This window comes from Nuphar pumila, chromosome 7, assembly GCF_984573655.1.
Source record: "Nuphar pumila chromosome 7, dmNupPumi1.hap1.1, whole genome shotgun sequence".
NCBI lineage: Eukaryota > Viridiplantae > Streptophyta > Magnoliopsida > Nymphaeales > Nymphaeaceae > Nuphar > Nuphar pumila.
In genome coordinates this window covers 118,045,009-118,063,750 of record NC_143255.1, presented here as the reverse complement: position 1 = coordinate 118,063,750, position 18,742 = coordinate 118,045,009, and the positions used below count along the sequence as shown (strand labels likewise).

Below are 18,742 nucleotides of genomic sequence, written 5' to 3'. Positions count from 1 at the left end.
TTCATACTAGATTTTAGAACCATTGGGTACCAACGGGTTCTAAATAGGATGTTAGCAATAGACATTCCATTGAATTTTGGTTTGACCCATGGATAAGACATTTATCTCTGGTAGCATTGTTGGAAGACTCTCACTCGTAGCATATATAATATCCTTTGTTTTGTTATGTTGCATGATATGTTGGATAATAAACTATAGGGCCAATGCAGACTTCTTGAACGACTTTCTTTCTCGATCATTTGATTAATTAATAGCCAGCTAAGAGATTCTACAAATTCAAATAAACTTGTTTGGGAAGATACACTCCAATTTACTACTACTGTGGCATGGAATATGGATCACCAACTTGGCTCCCCTTTTTCTATTTCAAGCTTATATCGACCAAAAAACATTCTCCAAGGGAGGCCTTGGCTCTCAGGTGGCAATTGCTAACAAGCTTATGACCCAACATCGACTTCAACAGATGGGAAACTCGTTAGCTAGTATTTGTGTTTTATGCATGGAACATGATTAATCATGTAATCGTTGTTGAGAATATATGGCCATAAGGTAACCGTTGGGTAGGATTACCTCTAATTGTTACATGTCACCCAAGAAACATATAATTATATATCCAAGGGATGCAACCCTTGAGTTGAAGGGGCACTTCTCCATTTGACATGTCCCAATCTAAACTCCTTTCATAATTACATAAAGGGCCCTAGGGGCCGGTTCTACTGATGATAAAAATATATAATTACAGTTACTGGAAAAAGAAAACATAAGTGAAAGGTTAGAGGTTGTTATCAAATCATCTATCTATGGTGATTTCTTGTGTAACTGTGTACACCCTTCGATTCGAGTTCACCCTCTTCCGTAATCTAGAAAGTGATATCAAAACCCAGTGGTTTCCAACCTTATTGGTGATCGTGTGTGCTTAGTAAGAGTCTCAACCACCATTGAAAATCAAAAAACAAAACAAAACAAAACATTAAGAAAGGAAATTTAAAGAAAAAGGTAAGTGATTTTAATTTTTGTTTTGGCAAATAGTGAATGAGGGATTCCAATTGTGGAAAACTTGATTTGTTTTAGGGTACAAGAAAAAATCAAAATTTTATTACATACCTGAGTTTTTCCAATGATCAGCGTCGACTCAGGTTCGTCACTAGAAGACAATGTAGCCATGTTCGGCAAAATCCACCTTGTCTGATCTTTTATGAAACCAAAAACAAAAACAGAGAAATTGTTCCTCGGGTCATCATAGAGAACCCTTCAATTTTTTATTTTGTTTTCAAGTTTATTTTAATAATATTTGAAGTTTTAATTTTTGTTGTAGTCTATATAGATTTTGGATATTACATTTAATAGGGCTTTGTTTTTTAGTATTTCCAAACACAGGCTCGTTTGCTAGAAAGTTACCAACACAGGGTTACTGTCAGACAAATTTTCAAAAATAGCTTTTTTGACTTTTTTGTTACTACAGAAAGGTGTCTGGGTCTTTTTGTTTAACGAATAAAATTTATAGAATTGCAGTTTTAAGTTTTGTCTTGTTATTTTTTGCACAGAATTATTCTTTTGAAATTATAGAAAAGGGTTTCTGATTTGCTGAAAACATCGTAGTGCTTTAATTTGATGAAATTGCATGATATGAAGCACTTTCTATGTATATTGGCATATTTAGAAAGTTTTGTTTCATGCTTAAACTAGAATAAAAATCTAAAAACACATAAATTAACTATTTTATGGGCTATATTTTTTAAAATTATTAGTTGACAAAATATTTTAATTAATCCTAGTATTTCTTTATGTTTAAGCAAATGAAAAACAAAATAATCATGGTTTTAGTAAGACAATCAATATCGAACTGCAATATAATTGGTTGCGAGTATGAATCTGGTCAGATTTGGGTTCTTATGTGTGATTACCTAGACCCGAAATAGTTAGTGAGATCTATTATAATTAAATTCATATTATGTTGTATATGACGCGCCATGGGTCACTTCGATATTTTGAAAAGTTTAATTGATGGGTGCTTACACAAGATTATGTGTTAAAAGTTTTCTTTTATATTATGATATGATGGTAAGATGTATTATGAATATAACCAATGTGGAATTGAGTAATCATCCATTAAAATTTAATCACCTTATTGATTCCACCATTTTTTATCAAATCATGTATTTTAGATTAGATTGTATATATACTAAACCAAAAATTGGACATAATCAGATCCATTGGATTGTATTAGTAACCAAATTGGATGCACCATGTGAAACTATTTCAGATTATGTCATGGTATTGCAGTTCATATCAATAAAATGATTTAGCCTAATCAACCAAATGATTTGCATTAGATTTATTTAGGTCAGGTTCTGTGAAAATGGGAAAATTGATTACTCGATTTTAAACATAGCATATTTAATTTTGGTTGAGTCAGATCAAGGTTAGATCATGACAGATCTAGTGAACCATGTTTGAATCTATTTACACCAAATTGGATCTATGGGGATGCATTAGGACTTAGAAGATCTTATCAAACTTCTCGAGTCATGTCACTCATACTCATTCAATTTGAATTCAACATATTGGTCCAAACCTAATGGATTGGAAGTAAAATCGGTTTGAATGGGGCACAATCCTGCTTATTGTGATTGAAACAAAATCATAACGAGTTTACTTAGATCGGGTCTAATGATTCAATCTAAATGAGTTTTAATGGATTGCTCAAGGTTGTATGAACTGAATCATATTCAATCAAATCAGATTGGATTTGAATAGACCTAGTTGAGGCAATTTGATCTAGTTGAACCAATTTGATTAAGTTAGACTCGATAGAATCTTGTCATTAAGGATTAGATCTTCTTTGCTTGAACTAGTTAGACCAACGTATAGGTCTTGATTGAATGGGTTAGATCTAATGTGTTTGTCCATGTGAATTAGAAACTAAATATTTAACTCATGCTCATGTAATGTATATTAGGATCTAGTCAAGAGACTTACATAAGTTTGAAAATGGATCTGTATTGATATTAAGAGATCCAATATTTCTTTATGACACTGCATGTTTTGTTGGATATGTTTTATTAGTTATAATTCATGCTTAGATCCTATTGATACATGAATTCAGTTTAGTTTTGATTTTAAGATGGATCTGGATAAGGTAAAACTTGATAAGTTTTTAGCCTAATTTTGTGTAAATTATGATTTTCACTATATTCAAATCATAGTAACTCATAATTAAACATATGAACTATAGTTTGGATTCATAGAATTACTTAACTCGGTGCTTGTATCAAGTCTATTTTGAATGCCTTGATAGTAATATCTCAAAGTTCATGTGGATGTGTAAAATCCATAACAGCGTAGTGAGATTCAAAAACATCTTGAAGGTTATGCTTTGTGAATGGTCTATGATTTGCTATAGAATTGTGACAGGTCTAAATAGTTTGGTGCTGAATAATTTTTTATCCACATATATTATGGATTTGGACTATAGGCAAATCCTATATAACGCATAGTTTTGCTTGAACTATCTAGCCTTACATGAAAATCAAATTTTAACTTGATAATAACATCTCAAGTGAATTTTATTACCCATATGAATTCTTTGGAATGAGTATGGTAATAACATGGATTTGGATTATAGTCAAAATTCTACATGACTCATGATCGAATGCATAATCAAGTGGATATATTTTGTCTATATATAGTATTAAATTCATTTGATTTGTATGGTAATTATATGAATTTACACTATAGTCAGATTATTTATGGTATATGGTTAGTTTTTAAATAAACTTAATGTCTATCTTGTTTGGCTTGCTAAAAATATCTCAAGTTAGATTTGAATATTAATTGAATCTATTAAACTTGCTCTTTTATATATATATATATAAACTAATATTTTAAAGGTTTATGTAATTTTTGATATGTTAAGAGGCATAAAAAATGAGTTTAGAACCTTTGACATACACAATGTGATGGGATAGAAAAAATAATCTTTCATCGGGTTTGGTAATAATACATGTAATGCTTTGCATTGACAAATTAATATGCATGGAAAAGTGGGCTCACAATTTAGTTTTGTTTTTCATGTGAATATTTGTTTGAAAATAATAATAAATAATTATCATGAATTAAGCTCCTTAAATGATTTGTATAAAAAGCTAATTAAATATCATAAGGCTAATGAATTATGTGCAATATAGACTAGATAGTTCAATTCATGATGATCTGGATATGGATATATATCGATCCAAAATGATCATGAAGTGATAGACCTAATTGAAACATATTTTGTAAATATGTGATAAATAAAAATACATGTTTGAAAGTGCGCACAATATTGATTTTCTTTGATGTTTTAAAATATACACATAGATAGTGGGAATTTTGTTTATCAGTAAAAATTGTATGTGTATTTGTCATGGATTCATGCAAGTGATGAATATTTATCACGAATGTGCATATAATTGTTATTTGTAAGTTAGGGTATGTTATATTGACTTAGTATAGACTATATGCAAGATTGATATAAGATGTTTTCATGTTATAGAAGAGTTATAGGAGATCCTAGTTGACCAATTTATAGATATAAACTTCATGAAAAATTGATGTATGTGATGTATGAGCAAAAATATGATAAAAATTCACCATGATTGTACTCTAGATAAGAGTATATGTTTGTTTGCTCTATTAAGTTTATGAATGCATAAGTTTGATACATTATTTGCACTAAAGGTTATGATAAAAGGATGATTAAAAGTTTTATATATCTATGTGAGATAGACATAGCTTAAATCATGATGGTGATATGCTAGCAAAAGACCTCATGATGTCATAAAAAAATCAGAGTATATATAAATAAGTGTCAATCTTTAGTATGCATGTTAACATAAAAACTCACACATCTTGAAAATAGTTATTCTCAAAATATTATAAAAAAATTGTTTTATACATGGAATGACAAGTTTGAGATGAGTATAAAATTTCACGTGTCCATGAGAGGTACTTTGATGATGATTAGTGCAACAACTAATATCATAAACAATTTCATGGCATGTGAGTTATGCCCTACAATTAAATAATTAACCTTTTGTTTTATGCATTATATGAAAATGAAAAGTAGATAGCAGTGGATTATTTACATCAATGCGATATATAATTTGATTAAGAAATGTCGAAAGCAAATAACCTTTAAGGCATGTGAGTTAGAGAAGACTTCAATATTTATAAATAAAAGTCTTATGAGATACGTGTGAAAATCTGTAAAATGTGTGACTACCATACAAATAATATAAGGTATGAATGCAAAACCTAAGTGAGCAAGCATGTTAGCACAAATTGCCTCTTATGGACAAGTAGTAGATGTTGAAAATATATGGTCATTAGGTAACCATTGGAGAGGGTCACCTCTAATGGTTACATGTTTTTCAAGAAACATAATTGTGAATCCAAGGGATGCAACCCATGAGTTGAAGGGACACTTCTCTACTGAACATGTCTCAATGCAGTCAACTTTCAGGATGAAAGGTCTTAGGAGCTGGTTCTAGTGATGATGAAAATATAGAATGAAAGTGAAAGGCTAGAGGTTGTAATCAAACCATCTGTCTGTGACAATTTTCTACGTAAACTGTGTACACCCTTCGATCCGGGTTCACCTTCTTCCGCAATCTAATAATCACCTCTTCATTTCATACAATGTCATCATTCCTGTTTGGTGGAAAATTATATTTGGTTAAGGAAAACTACCTCAAGGAAACATGTTCAACTCTTCGTTGTTGGAGCCACGTACACTTTCCAAAATCTAAAATCCTGCATGCTTGTCTCCTTACATTTCAGCTTTTGATAAGGAAATTTTGGGAACTCAGGAATCAAATAATTTTTCAAGGTGCACAGTTTTCAAATGCTCAGATCTTATGGGCTGCTTTAAATTATATATGTGAGCATATCATACATATCTTGGCTGGATCTATTGATGAGATTGCTCTTAAATGACTATATGTTGAACGTTGGCGACCTCCACCATCAGGATCGCTAAAAATTTGTGTGTATAATGTGTGTAAAAACTGGTGGAGCTCATGACTTGCAATCCTTGACCATCAAGGACATAATGTATATTTAGGATGTATGGTTGCTTATAAAGGAGATGATTATAAAGAGTGAGATTTGTTGCATAAAATCTTGCAACTTTTTCAAACAAATCCATAGATCAATCTGGAATCTTCTAGATGCAATCTCCATCCAGGCTGCGGTTGAAGGAAGATCTGCTAACCACCTGAAGAATGATGATATTCTCAACTTCGTACTTCAAATCACGTAGATATGTAAGTTCTTGTTTCTTGTTTTTGTTCGTAGGGGTCTTCCTAACACCAACTTGCTCATCCCAAAAAAAATATTATTCTAAAAAAAATTCAAAAATACAAACTTGTATCAATATTCTTAAAAGCACACATAAACTTTTCATGATTAATTAAAAAAAAAACAAGGGTTTACTTCTGTCAAAGCCATTGCCTATAATTAGGAGTGGGCATAGCCGACCAGGCCCGTTTAGAGCTCCACCCATCAGGTTTTAAGTGTGACCTGACCCAGAGGTGGCCTGGCTCATTTATTAATTGGTCAGGTTTTGGCCCTATTCTTAATGGGCTCGGGTTTGAAGAGCAGCTTATGACCTAGCCCAATAGACCAATGTTTAATGGATCGGTCCAGCCCAATCCAAACCCATTTGTAGGTTATTTTTTAATGAAGTTTATAAATTAATTTCTATAATGCCAAAAGCACTGAATTAAAGATTAATACACTCATCTAATTATCCTTTTATTTTTATATAAGTTAATTAAATAAATAGTAATAATTATCAAATTACTATATAATTAGTTACTAAAAAATTAATTAGGTAACTATAAACACCCCAAATTTTCTACATCCATTCTCAGATACCCCTTCTCTCGCAGATGACAACCATCTGTAGGTCAGTATAGGAGTCTAGCCCTAGGTCTGTCCCAATTTAGGTGTAATTTCCCCCATTTTGTTAAAAAATTTGTCATTTTACCCTTAGGTCACCCTAGATATTTGTTAGTCAGACCTAGTCAAGCTCATTTTTGAGTTCAGAACAGCTAGAATGTCAGTTATTTCTAGCCCCTTTGAGCTCAAGACGAGCAAATCCCTTTCATTTCTGACCATTTCGACTAAAATTGGTTCATTTCTTGAGAAATGAGCTCATTTCTAGCTCGAATCCAGTCAATTATTTTTGAGTCAATTATTCCCAGTCAATCGTGTTTCCCTGAGTTTAACTTGAGCTCACCGAGAGTTCAAGTGCTCTAGTTTCAGTTCAATTCTATTTTTCGCAGTTTAGGAATCCATTTTAGTCCATTTCAGCTCATTTTAGCTGAAATTGAACTAAATCCAATCAGTTGAGCTAGTGTTTGAGCTCTAAAATTAGTTCATCTCAGTATTACTAATCTTCATTCCAGCTCAAACATAGTGCAGTCTCGTTGTGCATTTCACTCCAGTGTGCATTTCTCACCATTTCTCTGAGAATTGTACCATTTCTCAATCATTTAGTCTAGGGGATTGTTTGAGTTAGTATCATTTTAGTTCATCTGAGTTCAGAAACCCTAGGATTCAGTGTAAACCAGGTGAGACTAGTTTAAACCTTGTTTTCAGTGTCACTACATGCCCTGTAGGGGTAAAATCATTCCTCAAATCATTCTTGTCCGAAACTTCATTTTTATCATTCCCTCAGCTCGTACAACCACTAATCAGAGCCTAGATCAGTTTCTTCCTTGAAAATTTTAATTATATCTCAGACTCAATGCACATTTGGATCGAATCCAATGTTAGGTTTGATGTTCAATCATCAATTTTTGCCTTCGATCAGAAATGTTTGATTCTTTGTCTTTGCCAGGGGTCCGGGACTACAAATCCCCTGCTCAGGGTTTACAATTTGTATATCATTTCATATCATTTCTCACAATTTTGCATCATTTCATGACATTTCATCGCATTACATCACATTGCATGTCATTTTCGAGGTCCAGCACTTTGGTTTTTCGAAATCTCCAATCCAGATTCGAGTTTTAAAAACCTTATTTCAAAAACAATTTCAATAACCTCGGTTTTAAATCGATATTTACCATTTGGCCAACACTCAGGATCTTATATTCTTTTATTTCAAAATATTTTCCTTAGAAAGCGATCTCGATTTATTTTAAACTCAATTTTTTAACTGATCTCAATTCTCGGATGACACTCATCTAGGTGGAGTCACTTCTGAAATATTCATTCCACTTAGATTTCTCAAAATTTCAGTTATTTCAGGGTTTTAGTTGGTTTAGGACTCTGTCTTTTTATTTTTTAAACCTTTTCAATCTTTCATTTTATTGGTTTTAAATCAGAGGTGGCCTTATCCTTTGCCCATTTATTTCATTTGGCATTTTTTTTAGAGTTTTAGTCGGATTAGAACTCTATCTCGGAGTTTCAGTCGGTTTAGGACTCTATATTTTATTTTTATTTTTACCTATTTTCAAGAAAACTTTTCAAAATCTTTCAAAAGAAATCAAAATTTTAAAGTTTTAGTCAGATGAGAACTCTGTTCTAGAATTTCAGTTTGATTAGGACTCTAACCGTGACTTCATTTTTTAGAAAATCTTTCAAAAACCTCTTATTTTATCTTTCAAAAACCAAATTTCAAAGTTTTAGGAGTTTATCCCAGAGTTTCAGCCAGTTTAGAACTCTATTTAAACTTTTAATTTTTATATGGTGATTTTAACCTTGTTTCAAAAACCCTTTTTAATCCTTATTTTGATTTTTTCAAAACCCGAATGTGGGGCCCACATAGGTGGCGCTACATTTGAGAGATTTTTAATTCATTTAGGACTCTAGTTGATTTAAAACTTTGGTTTTCATCTTTTATTTTAAACCCCTTCTGAAAACCTTATTTTTAAACCCTTTATTTTCAGGTTTTAAAATCATTTTCTGAAAAATCAAATGGGGCCCACAGTATGTGCCGCCATATTTGAGGATATTTAGGTTAGTTTAGGGTTTAGTAGTGTTCAAATTAGATTAGGAGTTTGAAAAGCCAAAATTGATTTTAAAAATTCAACCTTTATTTTGACATTTTAAAACTTCATTTTTAAATCTTGTAATTAGGGTTTTAAAAACAAAATATGGGCCCACAGGGAATGGCGCCACATTTGAGATTGTTTTAAACTAATTAGGAGTCTTAATTAGAGTTGACTAATTAGAGTTTAGTTAAGATAGAATTCCCAAGCAACCCCCCCCCCCCCCCCCCCCTTGTTTTATCTTTTTAGAACTCTTTTAAATAAATCCAATTTTCAATTAGGAGTTCTAAAAAATCTATATAAAGAGGTCATAGGGGGGGTCGACCAGCATGCTCTCTCATCTTCTCTCTCTCTCTAAACTTCATGGCTTTCTCTCTCCTCCAAGTTCCTCCTCCCCTATTGATGCAAGTAAGGTAAGTTTTTTTTCTTTTTTTCTATTTTGTTCTAATTTTTTATTATTTTTGTCATTGCCGCCCCCTATATAAGAGCTCTTTTCATTTTTTTGTTCAAGCCTCATGCTCCACGATTCAAGATGATGATCCACTGATCATCCATGATTATTTTCATGTTTTTGATCCAATGAAATCGTTGGAAAATAGTTTATTATGCTAAATGCCCGAAAAAGATCGAGATTCAACCTTTTTATAGGTCGAATCCCTCTTTTAATGGCTAAATCAAATTCATGACGGTGCTTCCCTAATTTTTTTTGTCTATTTCATCATATTCATGTTTATCTTAGTTGTTCAAGCATTAAATAATGATTCATTGCATTATTTATATATATATATATTTATATTTTTAGCATGAACAAATCATGTTATTTCGTTTTAGGGTTTTAGATTCGTTATTTGCAAATCTAGTCATCTATTAATGTGATTATTTTGCCAGTTTATATTCATTACAAAAATCTAAATTTTTTAGGGTATAATAATAATAATGTCCACGGTTTCCCATAAAAAATTTAGATTTTTTTGAGATTTGTAACTCTATTTTCAAAAATCCAAACGAAACCTATTTTCTGAGTTAGGAAAACGCTATAGAAATCCAAGAGCATCTTTATGAGGTCATATCTCCCTCGTCCGAGATCCGATTGATGATCCGTAAGTAGAAGTGTGTTGGTCAAAGTGTCTAGCTTATCCTATAAAATTTTCATAAATGTTCATGGTGGACTGCTATTTTATTTTAGTTAAGAATCAGATCTATATTTTTACAATTGTTAATCATTATTCAGAATCAAAGCCAACTTGTTAGAATGATTTCTCCTTAATCGGAGATCGCATCGATGATCCGTAAAAAATAGTATCTTCAGCATGATGTGTACTGTGTTATGTAAAATTTTCATAAATTTTGATTCTGTTTTGATATATTTTTCTGCACCTGAAATTGGATCTTTTTGTTTTATCTCGTTATGTGTTCGCCAGAATCAAACGTGTATTGCTGAAACAATATCTCCCTAACCGGAGATGCTTTTTCTGATATGTAAAAAAGATTATTTTTGTCCAGATGTCTAGTTTATTCATGTGAAATTTTACAGTTTTTTATTATTGTTTGATACACTAATAAGGTCTAACACTGTGATAGGTATGTGCCCACGGGCAAAATAGCATACTTTTATCTTTTTATTTAATTTTTATATCAAAATAATACCAAAAATATATTTTTTATTGCATTTTAATTTTAAGGTTACTAAAAGTGTTCATATCAATTTTTGTTAATTTTGAAATTCATTTGATGTATTATTTAGTTAAATCATAAATACAGGATGCCCGCAAAGTCCAGATTCAATTGAAATACGGATAAAAATTGATATTTTTCATAAAAAGATTTATATTTTTAGGGTTTGATCGTGTTTATAATCATATAAGGGTGCTCTCCACCCGATTTGGTGTTGATTTGAGTCTGTTTGATTCCCGGATTAAACAAATTACCAAAATCTTTTCTAAAAACTTTATTTTTAACCATGTTTTGCAATAAAGGTTAATTTTCAAGGATATTTTAGCCATTTTTTCTAAAATTCTAAATTTCAAGGTTGTTTATTTTTATTATTTATTCACTTCTGCATCATCCATTATGTTATTTAATGATTTTTATTTCAGAAAAGTATGGAAAAAGGCTTATATCTGGATAAATCTCTCAATTCTATATATTGTTGGATAAATCTCGAAAAGCTGACATTTGTCCACTAACAAGTTTGTTAATTTTGCAGGGATACTTAAGAGTATATTTTCCTTTATTTTTTTTCTTTTTTATATAAATTGTAAATGTAAACATTAGAATAAGAATTTACTTTTCTGCTTAAATTAGGGCTGCATTTCATATAGTTTATTTTTATAATATAAATCGTGTGATGGATGATGATTCATGCATATTTAAACTCACCATGGTCAACACGAATGACACGTGCACTCACTTCTAAGAAGTTAATAAACTTGATTGAGTTCACATTTGTGGTCATAGTCAGAATATAAACAATATACAGATTTATCATCTTTTTTTAAGCCACAAACAACCTAAACTCTTAGGCATTTTAAAAAATTATTGCATATTTCAAAACTTTTCTAAGTATTTTTCATTTTATAATCAAATGAAATATATTCAATACATATTCGTGGCCATAGTCATGAACATGTGCTGAATTTATTTTATCTAAATTCTATAAGGCACAAAAATTCTTTTATTTATGATTTTTCATAAATTCTTGAGAAAATATTTTCTTAAATGACATTCATGCATTATCTAGGTTTAGATTGCATCATGAAAAGGATTTCACAGGGCCACATGTGCATCCTTTTGATTAATTCAAGAGTTCAAATCTCAAAAAATTTGATTTTCTTAAAGTCACTTGGATTTTCTTCAGAAATCGATTTTCTCACAACATCAGGATTTCTTCAAAAATCGATTTTCCTTTCTTCAAAAAAATATTTCACAAGAGTGGTTCACGATTTTCCTTTCTCTAAATACCCAAAGCATACATCATGTTTTCAGTCAAAATTCTTCAAAGTTCATAGTACATACCTTATTCTTTGTGCATTTAGGAATAGAACATCAGTTTAGACAGTTGAGCAAAGCAAAGCACATAATTGATTCTTGGTTCGATTACCCCTGGTTATGGCGCCAGGAACAGTTGAACCTCGTACCAACAGGTGAGTCTCGTTCCTAAAAATTTTCCCGCATTTTAAAAACAAAGGCGAGTTATTTTTAAAAAAAATTCAAATGTCAGTTTGACTCGCAAAAGTAAACTTTTGGGTTGATTTGACTCGCAAAAGTAAACTTTTGGTTGTTAACAGTAACTAAGGTTCATTGAGTCAGCTCGGTAGCTCGTAGGCCGACCCGAGCATGACCCATGTATATAATAGGGCAAGGCTTAAAACCTTGACCCAAACCGGTCACATGATTGGTGCCGAATAGGCATGATTGGTGCCGAATAGGCTTGGCCCACCGATCCGCCCGACCCATTTCCCAACCTTGCCTATAATTACCTAACAAAGCTTAAGTTTATTATTGTCAACTTCAAGTTTATCCTATTGACTCAACTTGGGCCAGCGATAACTCAGGTTAAACCCTTCCAAAACCCTTCTTCATCTGCTTCCTTTCTCCAGTCTCCTCTTCCTTCACTTCCTTCATCCCTCAGTGCAACAACACGCACACAGAGCGATGTTCCCCGCTACAGCCATGCGCCACTCTCGCAGACTCCTCACCACCCTCATCCTTCGCCTCTCGTTCCCCACCAACAAGGTGAGTCGATTCCCAAAACCCCACACCTTCTCACCTTCGCACCATCGTATGCTCGCCCACTCGAGTTTCTGTTCGAAATCAACCCCAAACTCCGTTTCTTCCTCTACCCACAATCAGATTCTGCTCGCAGAGTTGGTCTCGGAGAAGAAATGGTCGGATGAGATGGAGAAAGCGTTGGATGATGCCCATTTCTCATTGACCCACGAAACACTCATCTACGTTCTGAAAAAAGTCGAGGGTAATCCTAAAAAAGCCTTAGATTTCTTCGATTGGGCCCAAGGAAAGAAGGGATTTCCGATCAACCCCGTCGCCTACGATATCATGATCAGAACTGTGGGGCAGAGGGATTACATGAAGGAATTCTGGCGCATCGTTAAGGAGATGGAAGATCGCGGGCTCCTCGTCGACGAGGAGACGTATCAGAACATATTGGCGAGGTTTGTCAAGGAAAAGATGGTGAACGAAGCCGCTGCGTGGAGAGAATTTATGAGTTTGATGCAGGAGAAGAGCGCGATGAGGACGAATGTGAGTTCTGTGGTTGAGGTAGTCGCGGGCTCGGAGTGGAACGAAGAGGTTGAGACGAAATTGCGTGGTCTTGGTCTTCAGTTCAGTGATGTAGTTGTGATGAGAGTGTTGAGGGAGCTCCGCAATCTTCCTTTGAAGGCTTTGAGCTTCTTCCGGTGGGTCGGCAAGCTGCCAGAGTACAGGCATAGTGCTGTTACTTACGGCGCGATCGTTCGGGTACTTGGGCGCAGCGATTCGATCGAAGAGTTTTGGAGCATTGTGAGGGAAATGAAGGATGAAGGCTATGAATTGGATATCGATACGTATATAAAGCTTTCGAGGCGGTTTCAGAAGTGGAAGATGATGAAGGATGCTGTTGATCTTTACGAGTTTATGATGGCAGGTCCGTACAAGCCGTCAATGCAGGATTGCAGTTTGTTGTTGCAGCAAATCTCGCTCTCTGGCCTTCCAGATATGGATTTGGTGTTTAGAGTGGTTGAAATCTATGAAGGGGCTGGGAATTCTCTCTCTAAAGCTGTTTATGATGGTATCCATAGATCCTTAACCAGTGTAGGAAGATTTGATGAGGCGAATACGATCATGAAGACGATGAAAGATGCGGGTTTCGAGCCCGATAACATCACATACAGTCAAATTGTCTTCGGGTTATGTAGGGCAGGAAGATTAGAGGAAGCTTGTAAGGTATTGGATGAAATGGAAGATCAAGGCTGTGTTCCTGACATTAAGACTTGGACGATCTTGATTCAAGGACACTTTCTTGCAGGCGAAGTTAATAGCGCATTATCTTGTTTCACGAGGGTGTTGGAGAAGAATTGTGATGCTGATGCTGATCTCATTGCTGTGATTGTTAAAGGCCTCTGTGATAAGAACAGAGCAGTAGATGCTTATACCATACTTGTTGAAATGGTAGAGACTGCTCATTTGAGACCGTGGCAAGCGACGTACAAGTATTTGATTGAAAGTCTACTGAAGAAAGGGAAGCTTGAAGAAGGTCTAAAGCTTCTGAATCTAATGAAGAACCAGAGCTTCCCACCATTTCCTGAACCTTTTGTTGATTATATATCTAAGTCTGGTACAGTTGAGGATGCTATGGATTTTTTGAAGGCACTGACAGTGAAGCGCTTCCCTTCTACTTCAGCACACGTTCATCTGTTGCAAGCATTTTTCAGGCAAGGTAGGAACGCTGAAGCTCAAGATTTGCTGTATAGATTTCCGCATCATATTCGCAGCCATGCTGATATTTTGAGCTTATTTGGATCTTCAAATCCTAAAGCTAAGACTGCTAGGATTGCTGCTTAAACTTTATCAAGAAAGTGTCTTATGATTATGCAAATTTTCTTTATAGCCGAATTGCTATCAGCAACTCGATATGAATGTCTGTCCTCACTTTTACAGTTTAGTGTTTACCACAAGCTGAATGGCCCTTGATCCGACACTGAATACCAATTATAGAATGTTTGTGATATGGATTATGACTGATTTTTTTTTATTTGAAGCCTTAGCATGTTCGTACATGTACTGATAGGTTTTTCTAATCAAAACCTATTCTGGGAAAGGTTCCATTTTCTGCCTACTCTATGATAAAATCTTGGGAAATAATGAACCAGTGTGCCAGAGTTCTGATTTATTTGCTCTTGCTTGTAGACTGACTCAAGTACCTATTTTTCACAAGTCTTTTGTTTTGATCTTCTTTTTTCAGTTACGCCGTTTATACAAATTAAACACCATATCAGCCTAAATAATTCCAGCTACCAACTTCAAGCAGAGCTATATACTGCAGCCTGCAAATATATATAAATGTGTGTGTGTGTGTTCCAGAATGACAATAAATCAAGTTAATGACAGAATCAAGAAATACATAAAGCAATTCTTGTATGTACTGTACGCAGATCAAAGCTCTCTCTCTCTCTCTCTCTCTCTCTCTCTCTCTCTCTCCATGTAATTTGTTACCGCAGAAACATGCGGAAGCTTCTACCCAACATGCTATCTGGAACAGCTGTGCAGTTGGAAACTGAGTATGCTTTTCATTGAAGAAGGGAATGAAGAAGTGTCATTATCTTGTAATTATCTTTCTGCTGAAGAATTTATTTCCTGGTTGCAATTTTCACGTCCGTTTGGGAACTGGTAGTCCTAAGGAATTTGTGCATTTGGAAAAATACCACCTCTAGGAGGTGGTAGTTATCAAATCCATTCTTTAGTACAAGAATATAAAGGGGATGGGACCTCACCTCTCATCTCAAATGCATAAACTCCCATCCCAGCTACTAGTTTCCAACGTCCACCACCATGGTAGTTTTACCAAATGCATTAACTTCCATCCCAGCTGCCAGTTTCCCAACAGTAAAAGTAGAAATTGATGAATTGGTTTTTGTTCTTTTTTGAGGTGAATTCATGTAGATGTATAAGAGTGCATCCAAGCAGTTCTATGAGCATACTGTGTGCAAGCTTACGAACATCTTTAGCATAAACTCTCGTGTAGCTTAATTGGAATTTTGATGGCAATATACACAGCATCGTCAGACTCTCGCTAAGATATACTCATATATGGTTCTTGAAACCTGTGGATGACGGGATCTGAAGGCTCTCCATTTGTGTGAATGCTCTTCTTTTTCTTTTATTACCATGAAAAAATGTAGGGTAATCTCCTGATACAGACCCACCTTTTGCGTGAAATTCTATGTCAGGTACCACCATTTCTGAAATTTCTGAGATAGTCTTAAGTATTCCTAACAATAGCCAAAATAAGGATCTTGAGTTAACCTCCCTGGCACACAACCATTGGAAATGTTTTGAACTGTTCTAAAATCTTTATTTTAGCCTTATTCAGTAAAAATACATAGTGAACCATAGTTACCGAAAGCTTCTTGCTATAGGGAAGCTCGCTTTGGAAGTAGGAAACTTCTTGCTTCCTCGAAAGAAGTCTTGGAAAATATTCTTCCAAAATATGGGAAACTTGATTCCTTTTAGTGAGCAGGTTGCTTCCTATTGGTTTCTCAAATAGATTCTCTTTCACTACCTCAATGTTTCCCTCTCACTTTTTGTCACTTCTCACTTGTTTCGTCCTCACTTCATATGTTTTTCATATTAGAAAATAATAATTTTCTATAACAAGTTTGCATGTTAGTTTTATATGGTTTTATACTTGTGTTCATATCATTTTCAATTTGCTTTTGCCTACACTTCATATTGCTTTTTATGTACGAAAAATGAGAGGTAATTTGACGTGTTTGTCTAAAAACCTTATAATTTTTTATATTCTCTTCATGTCAAAAATTGTAAATATCTAGATTTAAAATGACCTTTTTACGCTTTACATATGCGATTTTCTAAATATATGTAAATTTTCTTTCAAATATGTGAATATTTTTTGCAGAACAATTTCTGTTCTCAGGTCTATATCTCTCTGCTCAAATGTTAAAAACCTGCATTTTTATAGTCGTTAAAAAGTTAAAACATAGGCCTGTAACTTTTCTATTTTGAGTTAGACTCGAAAACCTTTCTAAGGTTCTTGTTTTTTAGCTCCAAAATCATAATAGAAGCATGCTCTACAGACTAGAACAGGTGTATCTGCTCCTTTTCTATTTGTTCTATGCTATTTTTCAGCTACATGCACTAAAAATTGAAAAAAAAATAGAGATTGATCGGGATGTTAGCTTTCTAACTGTATCAAAATCACCTTGATCTACTGAGCGGTTGTTGAGAAACTTCATTTGAAAGATACATTTTTCGATTGTTCTAGTCCACATGCTTCTATTATGGATTTGGAGCACAAAAATGAGAGTCCTAGAGAGGTTTTCGGTTATTCAAAACAGAAAAGTTATAGGCCTATGTATCAGCCTTCCAACAACTGTAAAAATATAGGTTTTTGACATCTGAGCGGCGAGACATAGAACTGAGAACATAGATTGTTCTACAAAAAATATATATGTGATTTTCTCATATATTTTTTATGATTTCCTCTTAGATATATGTGATTTCCTCCTATATATGTGATTTTCTCTTAAATATATATGATTTTCTCTTTATATATGTGATTTTCTCCTAAATATATGTGATTTTCTTCTATATATGTGATTTTTTTTCTAAACATGTGATTTTCTTCTAAATATATGTGATTTTTTCTATATATGTGATTTTTCTCTTAAATATATAAAATTTTTCTCTTTTATATATGATTTTCTCTCAAATATGTGATTTTTATCTTCAATATATATGATTTTCATGAAAGAAAAATCACATATATAAGAGAAACTTTGTATATATTTAATAAAAAATTGCATATATTTAGGAAAAATCATATATATCAGAGAAAAATCACATATATTTAGGATAAAATTGCATATATATATGAGAAGAATCGCATGTTTAAGAGAAATTTTGCATATATAAGAAAAAATCACATATATAGGAGGAAATTACATATATTTAAGAGAAAATTATAAAAAATCTATGCAAAAATCACATATATAGGAGGAAATCGCATATATATGAGAAAATCACATATATTTAAGAAAAAATCACAGAAAATATGTGAAAATCAGATATATATTTTTTACAAAATACTCTTTGTTCTTAGGTCTGTATCTTTCCACTCCAATATTGAAAACATGCGCTTTTATAATGGTTGGAATGCTTAGACGTAGGCCTATAACTTTTTTATTTTGAGTCAAAGTCGAAAACTCATCTAGGGTTCTCATTTTTTAGTTCCAAAACTATAATAAAAGCATACTCTGTAGACTGAAACAACCAAACAATCTATCTTTCAGATGAAGTTTCTCTTCAATCACTTATCATATCAAAGTGATCTTGGTGTCATTGAAAAGCTAACGTCCTAATCTATCTCTATTCGTTTTTCTATTTTTCTTGAATTTCAACGCATGTAGCTAAAAATTTGTATAGAACAGACAGAAAGGGTATAACTACGCCTGTTTCAATCTGCAGAGCATGCTTCTATTCCGATTTTGGAGATCAAAAATAGGAACCCTAGTGGAGTTTTTGGCTCTAACTCAAAACAAGAAAGTTACAGGTTTGTATCTAAGCCTTTCAACAACTATGAAAATGCAGGTTTTTAAGATCAGATCAGAGAGATATAGACTTGAGAACAGAGACTGTTTTATAGAAAACAATCTATTTTTTTAAAAAAAATCAAAATATGTTTAGGAAATGTGAAGGGTAAAAAGGTTTTTTTAAATCAAGATATTTGCGATTTTGGACATGAAAAAAATATAAAAAATTGTAGGGTTTTTTCAAAAAATGTGTCATGCCATATAGTATGATCATTTTCCATTTTATGTATTTTTCTTTTTATTTTTCATGCATTTACATAATCTCTACGCAACCACTTCTCATTTCATACTACTTTTTAACACTCATTTCTCCCCTTTCACTTTCCTCCCTGGTAACTATGTTATGAACTATCATCCGCCCGCCTTTTCAACGTG

At 33.2% G+C, this 18,742-nt stretch overlaps 1 protein-coding gene across 1 annotated transcript; it reads left to right on the top strand.

Annotated features, from left to right (window-relative positions):
* Nucleotides 1-12,695: 12,695 nt before the first annotated feature.
* LOC149833136 (pentatricopeptide repeat-containing protein At3g48250, chloroplastic-like) lies at nt 12,696-14,600 on the top strand. The gene has a single exon (XM_090013373.1). It carries the CDS (start codon nt 12,696-12,698, stop codon nt 14,598-14,600), a length of 1,905 nt encoding a protein of 634 aa, XP_089869499.1.
* Nucleotides 14,601-18,742: the final 4,142 nt, after the last annotated feature.

What these genes read in the sequence shown, in the direction of transcription:
- LOC149833136 (XM_090013373.1), top strand. Translation starts at nt 12,696, where the DNA reads ATGTTCCCCGCTACAGCCATGCGCCACTCTCGCAGACTCCTCACCACC.